The sequence below is a fragment of the Thamnophis elegans genome, chromosome 16 (genome assembly GCF_009769535.1).
Source record: "Thamnophis elegans isolate rThaEle1 chromosome 16, rThaEle1.pri, whole genome shotgun sequence".
In the NCBI taxonomy this organism is placed as follows: Eukaryota; Metazoa; Chordata; class Lepidosauria; order Squamata; family Colubridae; genus Thamnophis; species Thamnophis elegans.
In genome coordinates, this window is record NC_045556.1 from 6,741,042 (window position 1) to 6,759,234 (window position 18,193).

At 45.7% G+C, this 18,193-nt stretch overlaps 1 protein-coding gene across 31 annotated transcripts in view; it reads left to right on the forward strand.

Moving 5' to 3' along the window:
- LOC116519211 (CUGBP Elav-like family member 4) overlaps nucleotides 1-16,032 on the forward strand; it is a 187,097-nt gene extending 171,065 nt beyond the window's left edge. For 2 of the 31 annotated variants that reach the window (XM_032232977.1, XM_032232979.1), the window contains exons 6-13: nucleotides 4,943-5,086; nucleotides 8,566-8,710; nucleotides 10,098-10,247; nucleotides 12,172-12,234; nucleotides 13,286-13,291; nucleotides 13,582-13,662; nucleotides 14,681-14,824; nucleotides 15,905-16,032. In XM_032232977.1, coding sequence (XP_032088868.1) covers nucleotides 4,943-5,086; nucleotides 8,566-8,710; nucleotides 10,098-10,247; nucleotides 12,172-12,234; nucleotides 13,286-13,291; nucleotides 13,582-13,662; nucleotides 14,681-14,824; nucleotides 15,905-16,032 — 861 coding nt within the window. The other 29 variants (XM_032232992.1, XM_032232997.1, XM_032232986.1 and 26 more) reach the window with 20 other exon arrangements.
- The last annotated feature ends 2,161 nt before the right edge of the window (nucleotides 16,033-18,193 follow it).

Sequence of the window (18,193 nt, forward strand, 5' to 3'; positions counted from 1 at the left end):
TTTCAGGAAATGGTCGGTGCAAGGATTAGCCCGTTTATCTCCAAGCTTCTCTCGGCCCCCAAACAGACGGTGGCCGTTTCATTACAGGCACAAAATCAATCCCGTCCCTTGTAAATAAAGATAAGGCTTGTTTTCTTAAATAAGGCTAGTTAGCTGGAACCCATGGAGAGCCAATTCTGGCTGAGATAGCGGGAGTCTCCCATCAATTGTTTCCATGGTCACGACGGGCCAGGCAGAAAAGCTCGGAATCCTGGGGATTTTTGCAAATCTCAGGTCCAGAATCTCTTGTGGGCAGTAGAATTGGGGGACCAGCAGGAGTGAAATGCTACCGGTTCGGACCGGTTCATCCGGACCCATGGTTTTAAAAAATGCTACCGGTTCAGGCAAACCGGTAGTTCTGACGATCAGCTGTGTGACAATCAGCTGTGCCCCCTGGGAAAGCAAGATGCCCCCCCCCCAATTCCCTCTCTATGTCCCAATGCCATGTTTATGTTCTGACTAAACAGAGTGTCTTTGCGGTCTTTTTCTTAAAACATGCACAGGCACAAATACAAATCAATAAATGTATTAAATCCTTTGAAAGAAAGAAAGAAAGAAAGAAAGAAAGAAAGAAAGAAAGAAAGAAAGAAAGAAAGAAGAAAGAAAAGAAAGAGGAAGGAAGGAAGGAAGGAAAGAAGGAAGGAAGGAAAGAAGGAAGGAAGGAAAGAAGGAAAGAAAGAAAGAAAGAAAGAAAGAAAGAAAGAAAGAAAGAAAGAACCTTGAATATCCATGTTAAAGCTGTTCCTTCCAGGGACAAGTGAATTTGCATGTTTAGAGGGTTGGACTAGAAGACCTCCAAGATCCCTTCCAACTCTGTTATTCTATTCTATTGTATTGTATTCATTTTCTACTAATCTATTCTATATTCTATTCTATTCATTTTCTATATTCTATTCTATATTCTATTCTATTGTATTCTATATTCTATTCATTTTCTATATTCTATTCTATTGTATTCTATATTCTATTCATTTTCTATATTCTATTCTATATTCTATTCTATTCTATATTCTATTCTATTCATTTTCTATATTCTATTCTATTCATTTTCTATATTCTATTCTATTCATTTTCTATATTCTATTCTATTCTATTCTATTTTATTCTATTCTATTCATTTTCTATATTCTATTTTATTTTATTCTATTCTATTCATTTTCTATATTCTATTCATTTTCTATATTCTATTCTATTCTATTCTATTTTATTCTATTCATTTCTATATTCTATTCTATTTCTCTGAAACGGCACAGGGTTTCCTGCCAGAGTAGGAGGTTGGACTAGAAGACCTCCAAGGTCCCTTCCAACTCTTGTTATTCTAGTCTATTCTATTCTCATCGGCATGCATCAAAAGGAATTCTTTTGTTGTTGTTGTTGTAGCACATGGGCTCTGGAAATTGAAGACGTGTGGGCAGGAAAGCAGGGTCCACTCTGGATCTGCAGTCTGGCTTGTTTACCAGCGAACCAGCCTTGCGTGAGAGCTTAGTATGATGTAGCAACCGAGACGTGGTGTATTTGCTTCGTGTTTTTATAAGCCCCACTTCGGGTCATCGTTCTCGCAGGGCGGGGTGACTCAGGGAGAGGGAATGATCTACTTAAACGGTTGTGCCTAGGGGTGAATGCGGTATTTTCAGGAAAAGACAAAGTGTAATCGTAGATCCAGGATCTTAAAACCCAGCTGAGTTTGGTCGCCACGATGTAAAAAAGAAAAAAAGATTTGGAGACTCTAGAACAGTGTTTCTCAACCTTGGCAACTTGAAGATGTCCGGACTTCAACTCCCAGAATTCCCCAGCCAGCGCTGGCTGGGGAATTCTGGGAGTTGAAGTCCGGACATCTTCAAGTTGCCAAGGTTGAGAAACACTGTTCTAGAAAGAGTAACAAGGATAATTAGGGAAATGCAGGCTAAAACAGGCTTCGTATAATCCCCGACCTCTGATCCTTCCAACGTGCCCTAAAAAGTTGACTTTCCCAGCAAGCCAGCCTGGCCTGAACAAAACAAAATAAATTATTGATCATTGTTAATTTTAATTCTATTTTTTTTAAAAAATGTTATTGTCAATTCTTATTGAGTTTGTTTGGGATATTCTATTTAATTTTTAAAAAAACTTTTGTATTATAGCAATAGCAATAGTTAGACTTATATACCGCTTCATAGGGCTTTCAGCCCTCTCTAAGCAGTTTACAGAGTCAGCATATTGCCCCCAACAACAATCCGGGTCCTCATTTTACCCACCTCGGAAGGATGGAAGGCTGAGTCGACCTTGAACCTGGTGGGATTTGAACAGCCGAACTGCAGAACTGCAGTCAGCTGAAGTAGCCTGCAGTGCTGCATTTAACCACTGCGCCACCTTGGCTCTGGCTTATGTGTTTCTTTTAATGTTGTAGGGCGCCCTGAGTCCTTGGGAGAAGGGCGGCATATAAATCTAATAAACCTAAACCTAAAACATACAATGAAGGGTTGCTGGAATTGGGTATGTCTAGTTTAATGAAAAGAAGGACTAGGGGGGACATGATAGCAGGGCCCCAATACTTGAGGGGCTGCCCCAAAGAAGAGGGAGTCAACCTGTTCTCCAAAGCACCTGAAAGGAGGACAAGAAGCAACAGGTGGAAACTAATCAAGGAGAGAAGCAACCGATAACCAAGGAGAAATTCCCTGACAGTTAGAACAATTAATCGGTGGAGCAACTTGCCTCCAGAAGCTGTGAATGCTCCAACACTTGAAGGTTTTTAAGAAAGAGATGGCCATTTGCCTGGAATGGAATACGATTTCCGGCTTAAGCAGGGGGGTTGGACTAGAAGACCTCCAAGGTCCCTTCCAACTCTTTGTTATTCTGCTAGGTTAGAACATGCATGATGTTTGCTCCGGGTAGTCCTCGACATACAACCACCGTTGGGATCAGAATTTCCATTGCTAGACAAGATGGTTGTTAAGAGAGTCATGCCCGATTACACCACCTCTTTTTACCACAGTGGTTAAGCAAATTGCAGCAATCATTAAATGATTTGTGGGTGGGTGGCTTCCCCCACTGCTCATCTGACCTCCGCTAAGAAGCTCACAAAGGGTGAACATATGACTCTTGGATGTTGCAACTGTTGTGTTGGTGACCAAGAGCCCGGAATTTTGATTGCTTGACCCTGAGGACTTTTTCCCCCCCAGAATCCTCCAGTTGGCATCTTTATTTTATTTATTTTTTAAAGATTTTTATTCACAAACATGTAAAATACACACAAAAATTAGACGTACACCACATTTACACAATACAATACGAACAGGAGCTTCCTGTTCTTTCTAATAGCAATCATCAATCGATACCGCTCACCTTATATTATTTCCCCTTCTATTGTATTTCATTTGGATTTCACCATTCTTAACCCTCTTATTTTACTCATAACTATTATTTTTTTGAGTTTTGTTATATTCCTTCATTGATTCTTGTTCCTTTCCTCCATCCACCTATACCTCCATTTATCCCATGTCTGGTAGAATTCTGATTCTTCTTTTCCCTGGATTTCTTTAGTTAGTTTGTCCATTTCAGCACAATCCAGAACCTTTCTTATTATTTCATCTTTACTTGGGATTAATTTGTTTTTCCATTTCTGGGCCAAGGCAATCCTTGCCGCCGTAATTATATGTAGTATTAAATACTGGATTTCTTTTTTGTATTTCGCAGACATAATTCCTAATTTAAAAAACTTCAGGTTTCCATTCTATTTTAACCCCTGTTATTGCCTCCAGCCAATTTTTGATCCTTTTCCAAAAAAAATTTGCCTCCTCACAGGTCCACCATAAATGGTAATATGTTACGTGTATTGATTCGCATTTCCAGCATTTTTGGGGAGGTATTTGTTAAGATTTTAGCTAACCTTGTTGGTGCCAGGTGCCATCTGTAAAACATTTTGTACTGGTTTCCCTTGTATGCAACTGATAGTGTCATTTTAAAATTTATTCCCCAAAATTTTTCCCATTTGTCTAATTCAATATTATAGCCAAAGTTCTGTGCCCATTTTATCATTTGCTCTTTCATAATTTACGACCCTGAGGGCTTTTGTATGTGCAAGGAGCAGTCATCAGCCACTGTTTTCAGTGCTGTCGTGACTTCAAACCAGAGGTGGGTTCCTACCAGTTCGCACCAGTTCGGTAGAACCAGTTCGTCAAATCTACCGAACTGGTTAGAAGAGGTTCCACCAGAAAGCAGGCCACACCTACAGAAGAGGTTCCAAATTTTTTTGAAACCCACTACTGACATACACACACACACAAACACACACACACACACAGCGAGAGAGAGAGAGAGAGAAAGAGAAAGAAAGGAAGAAAGAAATAACGAAAAAAAGAAAGAAAAAGTGAGAGAGAGATGAAAGAAAAAAAGGAAAAAGGGACAGAGAGACAAAAGGAAGGAGAGAGAGAGAGAAAGAGAAAGAGAAAGAAAGGAAGAAATAAATAACAAAAAAGAAAGAAAAAGTTAGAGAGAGATGAAAGAAATAAAGGAAAAAGGGACAGAGAGACAAAAGGAAGGAGAGAGAGAGAGAGAGAGAGAGAGAGAGAGAGAGAGAGAACACATGGCCGGCAAGCCACTCCCACCAGGTCACATGGCCAGCAAGCCACTCCCACAAAGGAGGCCACGCCCACAGAGTAGGTTCGAAAATTTTTTGAAACCCACCACTGCTTCAAACCGTCCCTAAACCAGTGGTTGTAAGTCAAGGGCTACCTCTAGGAAGAGAAGCTCCCAAGGAAAGGGGCCACCCTAATCTTCAACATTGTTCCTCTCTATTGCCACTGCCTCCCCCCCCCCCGTGAGATTCATTTGCAAGACTCCTCCGTTCGAACCGACGCACCAGCGACGGGTACAATCTGCCCCACTCTCTCTGTTTCTGCCTCTGCTTCTCTCTTCCCTCTGCTAGGGTGCGTCCTCCAGCTTAGTCGTGAAGTTTGCCGACACGGACAAGGAGCGAACTCTGCGGCGAATGCATCAGATGGCCGGGCAGCTGGGCATCTTTAACCCCATGACGATCCAGTTTGGAGCCTACGGAGCATACACACAAGCGGTAGGAGATGCTGGGCACCCCAACAGTAGGGCACCGTCATTATTTCCCATAAAGGTGAAGCAGGAACGTTCGGACGACCAAGCCTCCCTGGTTCTTGCTCTTAACCTGAAGGGATGCACCGTTTGACCTAGATCAGGGGGCCAGCAACCTGTGGCTCCGGAGCTGCATGTGGCTCTTCCATCCTTCTGCTGCGGCTCCCTGTGACCCGAAATATGTGTCGCAACCATCTGTGACGTGCGGTTTATTGAGCTTTCCAACCCCCAGGAGGTCAACCATGGATAAATCTAAGAAAAGAAAAGTTTCAGTAGAAAACAGAACTTTTAATTCAACTACCTATGCTAGTTTTGTGGCCCCTCAGGAAATAGTCAAGCAGGGGAAGGTTTTTGTGGCTCCCGGTGTTTTCTTTTATGGTGGGAAACGGGTCCAAATGGCTCTTTGAATGTTTAAGGTTGCCCTGACCTAGATGATTTGGGCTAAGTCTGGAAAAGCAAAGCAGGAACAGTTGTTATATGGGAGATTGCGCCAAACAGCTCAGCTGGAAGGAGAATTTTACCATCAAGCACATCCTTGTGGAGAAACTAGTGGTGGGCACTGCCCTCCACTGGCCAATGCAAGCTTCTGCATTGCTAACTGGAAAGAGACCAACATCAATGGTCCTTTCCTGGAGATAGAACAATCATATAGGATACATAAAAAGGCCAGAAAAGTTGGTTCAAATCCCATCTCAGGGGGGAAAAAAAAGATATGCTGATATTTTAGCCATCTCTTCTAAGTTTGTTACTTTTATTGTCCATTCTTGAATAGTAGGCAAACCTTCCTTCTTCCAGTATTGCGCCACCAACAGTCTTGCTGCCGTTATTCATTTCTTATTGGCTACCTTGAGGAGATGGGGGTCTCCTTTTGTCATAGGTACTGAGTACGTGTCTCTAAGCGAACCTTAGCTGACCCTTGTGGGACTATTGAACTCTGCGGTTAGGCCCTTGCTTCCTGTTCTTTTGCAAGCTGCAACTCTGCCTATGTGGCTTTTTAATATAGAAGGGCCCCCGACAGAGGCTGTCCAGCCTGACCCAAGAACATAGATTGCGTGCATTTGCAGACGATTTGGTTATAACATTAACCCAACCACAGGAATCTAGTAAGGTTTTAATGAATATGATTAATCAATATGGCCAAGTATCCGGATTTAAAATAAATTTAGGGGAAACAAAGATGCTAGTTAAAAATATGAACACTAATCAAAGGGAAGAATTAGAAGGAATGACAGGATGGGAAATAGTTAAAAAGGTTAAATATCTAGGAGTCTACATCTCAACCTCAAATGGGAAACTATACAAGTATAATTATGAGCCACTATGGCGTAGCATACAGACAGAGATGAAAAATTGGGGAAAATTACAATTATCCTTGTTGGGAAGGACCCTTGTGAGACTATTGAACTCTGCGGTTAAGCACCTGCTTCCTGTTCTTTTGCAAGCTGCACCTCTGCCTATATGACTTTTTAATATAGAAGTAAAGGGGCCCCGAGAGGCTGTCCAGCCTGACCCAGTAGGTTTCACACTTAATGTCCAAATCTCACTTTGCGTCCTACTTTAGAAGGAAGTAGACCTCAAGGTGGGAAGATGAAGGTAGCCTTCGTCTGTTCTCCACTCCAATCCCCAATATAGTATGGCTGGAAAACAGAGGTGCCAGAAGTTCTAGAATATCTGGAGGAACATGGGTTCTCCACCCTGGCTTTAGCACTCTCGGCTGGTTAGGATGGACTTTCTTTTCGTGGCTCGCTGCGAGGGTTGATGAAAGAAGTTACCCTGTAGGTGCTTTTCAAAAGGCAGGTAGCCTTTTCCTCAAAGACGTTTTGCTTCTCATCCAAGAAGCTTCTTCCGTTGCTTCAGAACTGGAGAAGGTCCTTGGATGAGAAGGAACATGTCTTCAGAAGGAAAAAAAAAACTAAGAAAGTTCCATTGCCTTTTGAAAATCACCTTTGGGACAACCATGGATGATTGAGAATCTCCATAGACGTTGATGAAAGAAGCTACATCAAGGCTGTTGTCCATCTGAAGACCTCATTTCTATGTCCCTTGATGTTCTAGGCTGCATCAACAGAGGGATAGAATGAAGATCACGTGAAGGGTTAATACCACTTTATAATGTCTTGGTAAAGCCACACTTGGAATACTGCATTCAGTTTTGGTCACCACGATGTAGAAAAGATGTGGAGACTCTAGAAAGAGTGCAGAGAAGAGCAACAAAGAGGATTAGGGGACTGGAGGCTAAAACACATGAAGAACGGTTGCAGGAACTGGGTAGGTCTAGTTGAATGAAAAGAAGGACTAGGGGGAGACATGATGGAAGTCTTCCAATACCTCGGGGACTGCCCCAAAGAAGAGAGAGTCAAGCTATTCTCCAAACCACCAGAAGGCAGGACCAGAAGCAACGGGTGGAAACTAATCAAGGAGAGATGCAGACTTGAACTAAGGAGAAATTTTCTGACAGTTAGAACAATTAATCCGTGGAACAACTTGCTTCTAGAAGTTGTGGGTGCTCCAACGCTGGAAGTTTTTAATAAGAGAACCTTTTGTCTGAAATGTATAAGGTTTCCTGCTTAAGCAGTGGGTTGGACTAGAAGACCTCCAAGGTCCCTTCCAACTCTGTTATTCTATTGAGGTTAGTCCTCAAGAGGACTAGAGCTTCTTCAAGAAGGCCAAGAGGCCAGTCTCCATCTGGGGGTGGTGGGGAGGATGGGTTCCACCACAAAACCGCGCTCAACTAAACCGCGCCCGACTAAACCGCGTCGCTGACGTCATCAACAGGGCGACAACAGGGCGGAGACAGAAGCACACTGTAAACCCTAAACCTAAAATTAACCGCTAAACCTAAACCTAACCCCCCTAAACCTAATCCTAAACCTAACCCTAAACCTAACCCTTAACCTAACCCTAAACCTAACCCTAAACCTAACCCTAAATCTAACCCTAACGCTTCATGTAACCCTAACCCTAACCCTAACGCTTAACTTAACCCTAAACCTAACCCTAAACCTAACGCTTAACCTAACCCTAAACCTAATCCTAACCCTTAACCTAACCCTAAACCTAACCCTAACCCTTAACTTAACCCTAAACCTAACCCTAAAGTTAACCCTAAACCTAACCCTTACCTTAAGTTGAATCGGCTTGCTTTCAAAGCGCTATTTAAAGCGCCCTTCTTTCTCCACGCTGGCTGTTGTTGCCCTGTTGATGGTGTCAGCGACACGGTTTAATCGGGCGCGGCTTAGTCGAGCGCGGTTTTGACGGGTCACGGGGAGGATTGGAGGTTGTCCCTGAGTAGAAAAAGAAGACCAGTCTTCACCAGCGACGTCCAAACTAACGTTGCCCTTCTTCTCCCCCCCTCCCCTCTCTCTTCCTTCTCTCCTGTCCTCCCCTTTCTCTCCCTGGCTGTTCTCCTCCCTCCTCTCTCCCCACGTGTCTCCTTCTTTCCTTAAGATAATGCAGCAGCAGGCAGCGCTCATGGCTGCCGCACAAGGAAGTTGCCTCAACCCCATGGCAGCCATCGCGGCGGCACAGATGCAACAAATGGCCGCTTTCAACGTGAGCGGCTTGGTGGCAGCTCCGATGACACCCTCGTCAGGTATGAGAGCTCCCCCTAGGGGATCTTCTTGGGGTAACCAGGAAGAAGAGCCGGATGGAAGTTTTTAATAAGCCTCAGAGCCGGGGGTGAAATGCTAACGGTTCGGGCCGGTTCACCCGAACCGGTAGTAAAAAATACTTTAAAAAAAAGTAATTAAAAAAAGTTCCGACAAACTTTGGAACTTTTTTTTCCTTTACTTTTGAAGCATTTTTTTTACTACAGGTTCTCTGGAAACATGGATTTGGGGGGGGGGGATCCATTTTTGCTTCCAGCAATCTTTCCTGAAGCCTGCTAGGCCAAAAAGAGGGTGTGGAGTTGCTGAGAAAGGAAGGAAAGAAGGAAGGAAGGAAGGAAGGAAGGAAGGAAGGAAGGAAGGAAGGAAGGAAGGAAAAAGAAAGGGAAAGAAAGAAAGGGAGGGAGGGAGGAAAAAAGGAGAGGAAGGAAGGCTGGGTATGTCTAGTCTGATGAAAAGAAGGACTAGGGGAGACATGATAGCAGTCTTCCAATATCTCAGGGGTTGCCACAAAGAAGAGGGAGTCAAACTATTCTCCAAAGCAACTGAGGGCAGAACAAGAAGCAACAGGTGGAAAAGCAACTTAGAACTAAAGAGAAATTTCCTGACAGTGAAAACAATAAATCAGTGGAACAACTTGCTTCCAGAAGTTGTGAATGCTCCAACGCTGGAAGTTTATAAGAAGAGCTTAGACAACGATTTTATCTGAAATGGCTTCCTGCTTGAGCAGGAGGTTGGACTGGAAGATTCTACAAGGTCTTTTCCAATTCTGTTATTCATCCTGCAAGACAGAGGTGGGTTCCTACCCGTTCGCACCAGTTCGGTAGAACCGGTTCGTCAAATCTACCGAACCGGTTAGAAGAGGTTCCACCAGAAAGCAGGCCACACCTACAGAAGAGGTTCCAAAAAATTTTTGAAACCCACCACTGCCACACACAAACACACACACACACACAGACTGACACACACAAAGAAAGAAAGAGAACGAAAGGAAAAATAAATAAATAGAAAAAGAAAGAAAAAGAGTGAGAGATGAAAGAAAAAAAGAAAAAGGGACAGAGAGACAAAAGGAAGGAAAGAGAGAGAGAGAGAGAGGAGGAAAGAAAGAAAACACATGGCCGACAAGCCATTCCCACCAGGTCACATGGCTGGCAAGCCACTCCCACAAAGCAGGCCACACCCACAGAGTAGGTTCCAAAAAATTTTGAAACCCACCACGGCTGCAAGATTTCTCCAGTTCCATCAGGAAGCAAACCATATTAGCCATATTCATTCTTCCTCCTTTTCCTTTCCCGCTGGGTCTCAATTTAATGGCTTCCTCTGCCCTAATCCCTTTGCTCTCTTTTTTTTCCTCCTATCTTTCATGTCCTTCAGGTACAAGCACACCTCCAGGGATCAGCACAGCTCCAGTCCCCAGCATAGCTACCCCCATTGGCGTCAATGGGTTCAGCCCTCTCCCACCACAGACTAACGGGCAGCCAGCATCGGAAACCATTTACACCAATGGGATCCATCCGTACCCAGGTAAGATTTCCGACAAAGAAAGGGCCATCAGGGGCAATGGTGATGGATCAGGGGTGAAATCCAGCCGGTTCTGACAGCTTCTGAAGAACCGGTAGCAGAAATTTTGAGTAGTTTGGAGAACCAGCAAATGCCACCTCTGGCTGGCCCCACCCCCATCTATTCTCTTGCCTCCCAAGTCCCAGCTTATTGGGAGGAAATGGGGTTTTTACAGTATCCTTCCCCTGGAGTGGGGAGGGAATGGGGATTTTGCAGTATCCTTCCTCCAGGAGTGGAGAGGGAATGGAGATTTCGCAGTATCCTTCCTGTGGAGTGGTTGGGAATGGAGATTTGCAGTATCCTTCCCCTGGAGTGGGAGGGAATGGGGATTTTGCAGCATCCTTCCCCTGGAGTGGGGAGGGAATGGAGATTTTGCAGTATCCTTCCCCTGGAGTGGTTGGGAATGGAGATTTGCAGTATCCTTCCCCAGGAGTGGGGAGGAAATGGAGATTTTGCAGTATCCTTCCTCCAGGAGTGGGGAGGGAATGGGGATTTTGCAGTATCCTTCCCCTGGCGTGGGGAGGGAATGGGGATTTTGCAGTATCCTTCCCCCAGGAGTGGGGAGGGAATGGAGATTTTGCAGTATCCTTCCCCCTGGAGTGGGGAGGGAATGGAAATTTTGCAGTATCCTTCCCCAGGAGTAGGGACGGAATTGGGATTTTGTAGTAATTCCCCTGGAGTGGGGAGGGAATGGGGATTTTATAGTATCCTTCCCCTGGCGTGGGGAGGGAATGGGGATTTTGCAGTATCCTTCCCCCAGGAGTGGGGAGGGAATGGAGATTTCGCAGTATCCTTCCTGTGGAGTGGTTGGGAATGGAGATTTGCAGTATCCTTCCCCTGGAGTGGGAGGGAATGGGGATTTTGCAGCATCCTTCCCCTGGAGTGGGGAGGGAATGGAGATTTTGCAGTATCCTTCCCCTGGAGTGGTTGGGAATGGAGATTTTGCAGTATCCTTCCTCCAGGAGTGGGGAGGGAATGGGGATTTTGCAGTATCCTTCCCCCAGGAGTGGGGAGGGAATGGAGATTTTGCAGTATCCTTCCCCTGGCGTGGGGAGGGAATGGGGATTTTGCAGTATCCTTCCCCCAGGAGTGGGGAGGGAATGGAGATTTTGCAGTATCCTTCCCCCTGGAGTGGGGAGGGAATGGGGATTTTGCAGTATCCTTCCCCAGGAGTAGGGAGGGAATTGGGATTTTGTAGTAATTCCCCTGGAGTGGGGAGGGAATGGGGATTTTATAGTATCCTTCCCCTGGCGTGGGGAGGGAATGGGGATTTTGCAGTATCCTTCCCCCAGGAGTGGGGAGGGAATGGAGATTGTACAGAATCCTTCCCCTGGAGTGGGGAGGGAATGGAGATTTTGCAATATCCTTCCCCCGGAGTGGGGAGGGAATGGAGATTTTGCAGTATCCTTCCCCTGGAGTGGGGAGGGAATGGAGATTTTACAGTATCCTTCCCCTGGAGTGGGGAGGGAATGTGGATTTTGCAGTATCACTGTGATGGTTGTATATCTGTCTGTGCTAAAGCAGGGAAGAAATACCCTCTCTCCCAGCCCTGTGAGTCGTTTGAACTACTGGGACTGTGGACTGTAAACAGCGGTTTTTTTTCTAATTATGCAGTCAAGATAAATAACGATCTTCTTAAAAGGGAGATCCCCTCTTCCTCCAGATGTTGCTAAAAGCCTTCTCCCACTTGCCCGGCATGGGAAAGCAAGGTGGGAATTGCCACCACATCTGGATGGCTGCAGGTTTTCTCTGCCAGCCTTTCGCAAGTCGAAGAGGAGGGACCCACTTCCCCTCCTGGTAGCTTTGACCCCCTGATTGCACTGCGCCGACGGGATGGGATGTTCTCTGACGGAGTCTGCTTATTCTCGTCCTTCTTTTCTCTTCCCAGCTCAAAGTCCCACCGTGGCTGATCCCTTGCAACAAGCCTATGCAGGCATGCAGCACTATGCAGGTCTCAACATTACTTTGGCCCTCTCTTCCCCTTCCCCACCCCCCACCCCCCCAACCCCATCCTCCCTGGGTCTCTTCCCCTTGGCTTCGGGCAAGAGCCGAGGTGGCGCAGTGGTTAGAGTGCAGTACTGCAGCCACTTCAGCTGACTGTTAGCTGCAGTTCGGCAGTTGAAATCTCACCGGCTCAAGGTTGACTCAGCTTCCCATCCTTCCGAGATGGGTGAAATGAGGACCCGGATTGTTGGGGGCAATATGCTGACTCTGTAAACTGCTTAGAGAGGGCTGAAAGCCCTATGAAGCGGTATATAAGTCTAACTGCTATTGCTATCTACCTATTATCTATCTATCTATCTATCTATCTATCTATCTATCTATCTATCTATCTATCTATCTATCTATCTATCTACCTACCTACCTACCTACCTACCTACCTACCTATTATCTATCTATCTATTATCTCTATCTATCTATTATCTATGTATCTATCTATTATCTATCTATCTATCTATCTATTATCTATCTATCTATCTATCTATCTATCTATCTATCTATCTATCTATCTATCTATCTATCTATCTGACTCAGCCTTCCATCCTTCCGAGGTGGGTGAAATGAGGACCCAGACTGTGTGGGGGTGATATGCTGACTCTGTAAACCGCTTAGAGAGGGCTGAAAGCCCTATGAAGCGGTATACCAGTCTAACTGCTATTGCTTCTGTCCCTTGGCAACCTTTGGGATGCAAACCAGGGGGCGGAGGGAGATGCAACTGATCCGTGGACCCCTGGTGGTCCATGAGAAAATCTTGGTGGCCCGCAGAAAAAATATTTGCATGTTTTTATATTGCACTAAATCAGGGGGTCCTCAAACTACGGCCCCTGGGACGGATACATGCATTGAACGCTTGTGTTGCTGCAGAGAGTCTCCCCCTTCGGGGTCTTCTTGTGTGGGTCGGAGGGGGGCAGAAATTCCAACTTGGGGTCTGCTTCAGCCTCCTGGTGGGGGGCTTTGGGTGAAGGCTGGAGGGAAGAGCCGCTGGTGGCGAAGAGCCGGAGGGCCTCGTTCCAGTGGGACTGCATCATGGCCTGGAACTGGCTGAGCATCTCAGCCTGCTGAGCCTCCAGGCGCTGGTACCTGGTGTTGCACTCCCGCAGGTCTTCCCTCTGCTTGGAAAGCCTATGCTCCTAGTCCTCAGTGAGGAGCTTCTGCTGAGCCTCCTTCTCGGTCAGATCCCACATGATGACACTCACATGGGAGCATGTCCATTGGTTTGGTGTGCCCCTTTCTCCCCATTGAAAGCAGAGACAGTTGTGCTTGCCTGAGGCCTGATCCTCCTGTTTTTGTGTTCTAGCAGCATATCCAGCCGCCTATGCACCAATCAGCCAAGCCTTCCCACAGCAAACTCCCATCATCCCCCAACAACAGAGAGAAGGTAAGGAGGCATGCAAAGGTTGGGTCTCCTGGAGGAAGAGGGGGGAACCCCATTCTGCAAGGCCCACAAGCAGTGGTGGGATTCAGCCAGTGGAAAATTAACCAGTGAAGTCAGAAGTTGTAGGCGCTCCACAGTGGTGGGATTCAAATAATTTAACCACCAGTTCTCTGCCCTAATGAATGGCTGGGTGGGCATGGCTCAGTGGTCATGTGACTGGGTGGCCGTGGCCAACTCAACGCCACTCGCTTCAATGGGCGCTTCGCCTTAGCAGTTACAATGTAATAAGGGTTAACGGGAGAGGAAGTTTCTGCAAGCAGGGCAATAAAAATGAGGCTAAATAAAACCGGAATGTTTCCTCCCTGCCTTCCTTACAGGATTAGCCCTTAAAGTGGGGAAAAAACAAAAGGAGATTTCTTCCAACAACCGGTTCTCCGAACTGCTTAGAAAGTTACGAACCGGTTCTCCCGAATAGGTGCGAACTGGCTGAATCCCACCACTGGCCCTCCATCACTGGAGGCTTTTAAGAAGAGACTGGACAAGCGCTTGTCTGAAATGGTATAGGGTCTCCTGCTTCAGTAGGGGGCTGGACTAGAAGACCTCCAAGGTCCCTTCCAGCTCTATTCCGATTAGGTTTCTCAGTAAAATAACAGCGTGTACAAGGAAAGAATTTTTTAAAAGTATGCAAACGTTACAGAAGTTAGTCTGCCTTTCAGGCGAAAAGGCAGTATTGTAGATTATGTCGTATGACTGTTGGCCATTTTAACTTAAGGATTCGGTGAATTGAAAATCAATTCATTTGGAAGGCGTCTGAGAGGGGAAGATTTACTTAACCAATCAATGGTGGGGATTAATTACTTTCTAAGTTCATTGACAAAACCCAACCCATTGAGGATTCGAAGGCAACAGCTTACAAGAAAGTTGGTAGATACTCAGTAGCGGGAAGTTGTCTACCCTTGGTCTCTCGTGCTCTTACGCAACATCCTTTCCCCTCTTTGGTGTCCCTGTGTTGCTCTCCAAGGTCCTGAAGGCTGTAACCTCTTCATTTATCACCTGCCCCAAGAGTTTGGCGATGCAGAACTCATGCAGATGTTCCTGCCGTTCGGAAGCGTCATCTCTGCCAAAGTCTTCGTTGATCGTGCCACCAACCAAAGTAAATGCTTTGGTAAGTTCCTTCAAGGTTCCTTGATGGGTTGGTTTTGATTTCAACTTTTAGACAAGCTGGGCCTTTAGACAAGCTTGAGCCGAGGTGGCGCAGTGGTTAGGGTGCAGTACTGCAGGCCACCTCAGCTGACTGTTATCTGCAGTTCAGCGGTTCTAATCTCACCGGCTCAAGGTTGACTCAGCCTTCCATCCTTCCGAGGTGGGTAAAATGAGGACCCGGATTGTTGTTGGGGGCGATATGCTGACTCTGTAAACTGCTTAGAGAGGGCTGAAAGCCCTATGAAGCGGTATATAAGTCTAACTGCTATTGCTATTGCTATTGGGCCAGTGACGGTGAACCTTTGCAGCACCGAGTGCCAAAACTGGAATGCGCCGGAGCAATGGAAACCCAAAGACCAGCTGGCCTCTCTCCTTCTCTTCCTCCCTACCTCCTTTCTTCCCTCTCTCCTTCTCTTCTCTGCTTCCCCTTCCTCTGTCTTTCTCCTCTCTCCCCTTTCCACTCCTCCTTTCTCTCCTCCTCTTCCCTACCTCCTTTCTTCCCTCTATCATCCTCTTCTCTACTTCCCCTTCATTTCTCCTTCTCCTCCCTCCCCTTACCACTCCTCATTTCTCTCCTCCTCTTCCCCTCCCCTTTGCCCTCTCTCCTATCCCTCTCTTCTTCCCTTAACTCTCTCCTCTACTTCCCACTCTTCATCTCATTTACTTGGTGTATTTCAGCCTCTGAGCGAGCTCCATTTTATGTTGATGGTATTTATAATTCTTTTTCAATTTTTCTCCTCTTTTTTTAATTAAAAAAGGGATATAACAGAAAAGTATGCATACATAAAGCACAATACATGCAGGCTTTTCAAACTCTCTGCACATCCATTTTTCTGGGGGGAGAAAAACACTTGTGGCTATGTAGAGATTCTAGGCTGATCCCTCTTTTAACTCCGCCCTCCAGTCCTACCATTTCTTCTCCTACAAACTTATGGAACCCAGAGCCAAGGAATGGGCCCTCTTTCATTTTTCCTCTTCTAATCCTTTACCCAACTCCCATCACCCCGTCTCTAACGTCTTTGGCTGGTGGCTTCTTTCCCAGGTTTCGTCAGTTTTGACAATCCAACTAGTGCCCAGGCAGCCATTCAAGCCATGAACGGCTTCCAGATCGGCATGAAGAGGCTAAAGGTCCAATTAAAGAGGCCAAAAGATGCAAATCGACCCTACTGATCCCCTCTTCACCCCGGCTCGGAAAACAGGTAAGGCATTGGCAGGCGATGCTTCGACCAGGTAACCCAACTCAGGAAGGTAATAGCAGAAATCAGCCTTTCCTTCCCAGATAGCAAAGGGGCAGAAGGGCCACCTTCTAATTATGGGTGTCCGTAGCCAACCGGCAATAATGAAAGCCATGCCATCACCATGCCGTGACTTGACTTACCTACTTGGGTCAAGGCGCATCAGGGCACATGTACATTAGGGTGGCAAGCTGAGATCACCAAGGGCACCAAGTCATTTGGGCCACCATTGCAATTTGCTAGAGGATCCTTTGGGGAAGTGAAGGCCTGATGGGAAACTTCGCCCCAAAGAGAAACTAGCAAGAGTTGGAGAACCATGAAACGGGTGTCCCGTTTAAGGTGGAGGATCTGAAGGAGTTTGGCGGCTTGAGCCCAACTATATCTTGGCAGGGAAATACCTCACTTTGTACTTTATACATTAATTTCCTCTTTGGTGGGTTACCTAGAAAGAGGAATCCTTTCTCAGCGGGAGCATGTGAGTGTGTGTTTGTAAAAGAGAGGAAGAGAGGATCTGTGCCCCCAAGTGCAAGTGCCCATAGAGAGAAGTCCAGAAAGAACTTTCTAGGTGATAGCAAAGGTCTGGCTACTCCACCGTCTGTTGACCTAGCAAATGCCTCTGGGAAGCCCTCCAAGAAGAAATCAGTAAGAAAATACCCTTCTGCTATTGATATTCAAGCTCATAACTATCTCTGATACGGTTGGGATTACAATGCCATCATGATTAATGGTCATCAACCTCCTTCTCCTCCATTAATCTCTTCAACGCGTTGAAAAATCCATCCAAGTCGGTTGCCATCACCAATTTTATGGGACTTAATTCCATCTTTTGATGACCTGTTGAGTAACAAAGTTCTCCCCTTTGTCTTACCTAAATCTCCAACCATTCAGTTTCACTCTGGGTTCATCTCATTCATGAGACAGCCCCAGACCTTCAAAGATATGTTGGGGGACAACACTGATCCTTACTCTAGAGTAGTTCTTGAATATGTTAGTCCGGTAGGGCTGTGGCTTCTCAACCTTGGCACGTTTAAGACCTGTGGACTTCAACTCCCAGAATTCCCCAGCCAGCTTAGAATTCTGGGAGTTGAAGTCCATGTGTCTTAAACATACCAAGGTTGACAAACACTTCAGTAAAGGAAAGAGGAGAGCAATTACTTTGTTACTCAGGTTATTACTGCTACAAAGTTAGCACTTATGCAGAGAAACATTTGGGAATAATTTACCGATGGAAATTATTGCTGTATTTCATGTCAGGGTTCCAAATAGCATCCAAAAGTAAATCAGAATCCAAGGAAAAGTATTGCTCGAAGTTCCAATTTATTAAGACAGCCATGTTGGCACATCCGGGGAAACCCGAATCTGAAAGCTTCCCGGTTTTCCCCACCCAGTCAAAATTCAAGATCTTGCACCCACAAGCCCATCACATGGTCCAGAATCTGCCATGCTTGGCAGTTCCAGCCATCCCATTCGAGTCAGGTGCAGAGGTGCAAAGACAAAGGGTGACCTTGGCTTTCTAGAAAGAATTTTGTTTTGGCTACATTGCATCTCACGCCTGCAATCCCCCCCTCCCATTTTTCCCACAATAGAAAAATGCATAGTAGAATAATAGAAAGTGTAGAAGGCCAAAGATGCAAAAGAAAAGATGGCTGCAGGCCGGACATTTTAATGAAGGGGAATCAGTTTGGCATAGCTATCCAATGAAGGGGCAAGATCTAGAAGATCTTACCCCCAAATTTAGCAAGGTTCCTTGGGTGAGAAACTCCAGAACTTGATCTAAGGACACCATGCTGGAAAGCTGTTGGTGAGAAATATTTCCATGCTGTTGCCAAGGCCATAATGGAATACAGGTCGTCATCAGGGAGAAGCTCAGTTTGAGGGAACGTTTAGTTCTACTTTTAACATGCACATAAAGGCGTGCACACATAATATATCGGCACTGATCCACTCTTTCAGGTTTGCGCATTGACAGCTTCACTTCCCTCAGCTTCTCCATTGCTCTGTTTTTTCTCCCAAGTGCCCCTCTTCTTGATTATTGGTGAGCCAGGTCAAATGAAAAGAGGAGGGATGAAATCTGATATGGATGCAACTGATTGTAG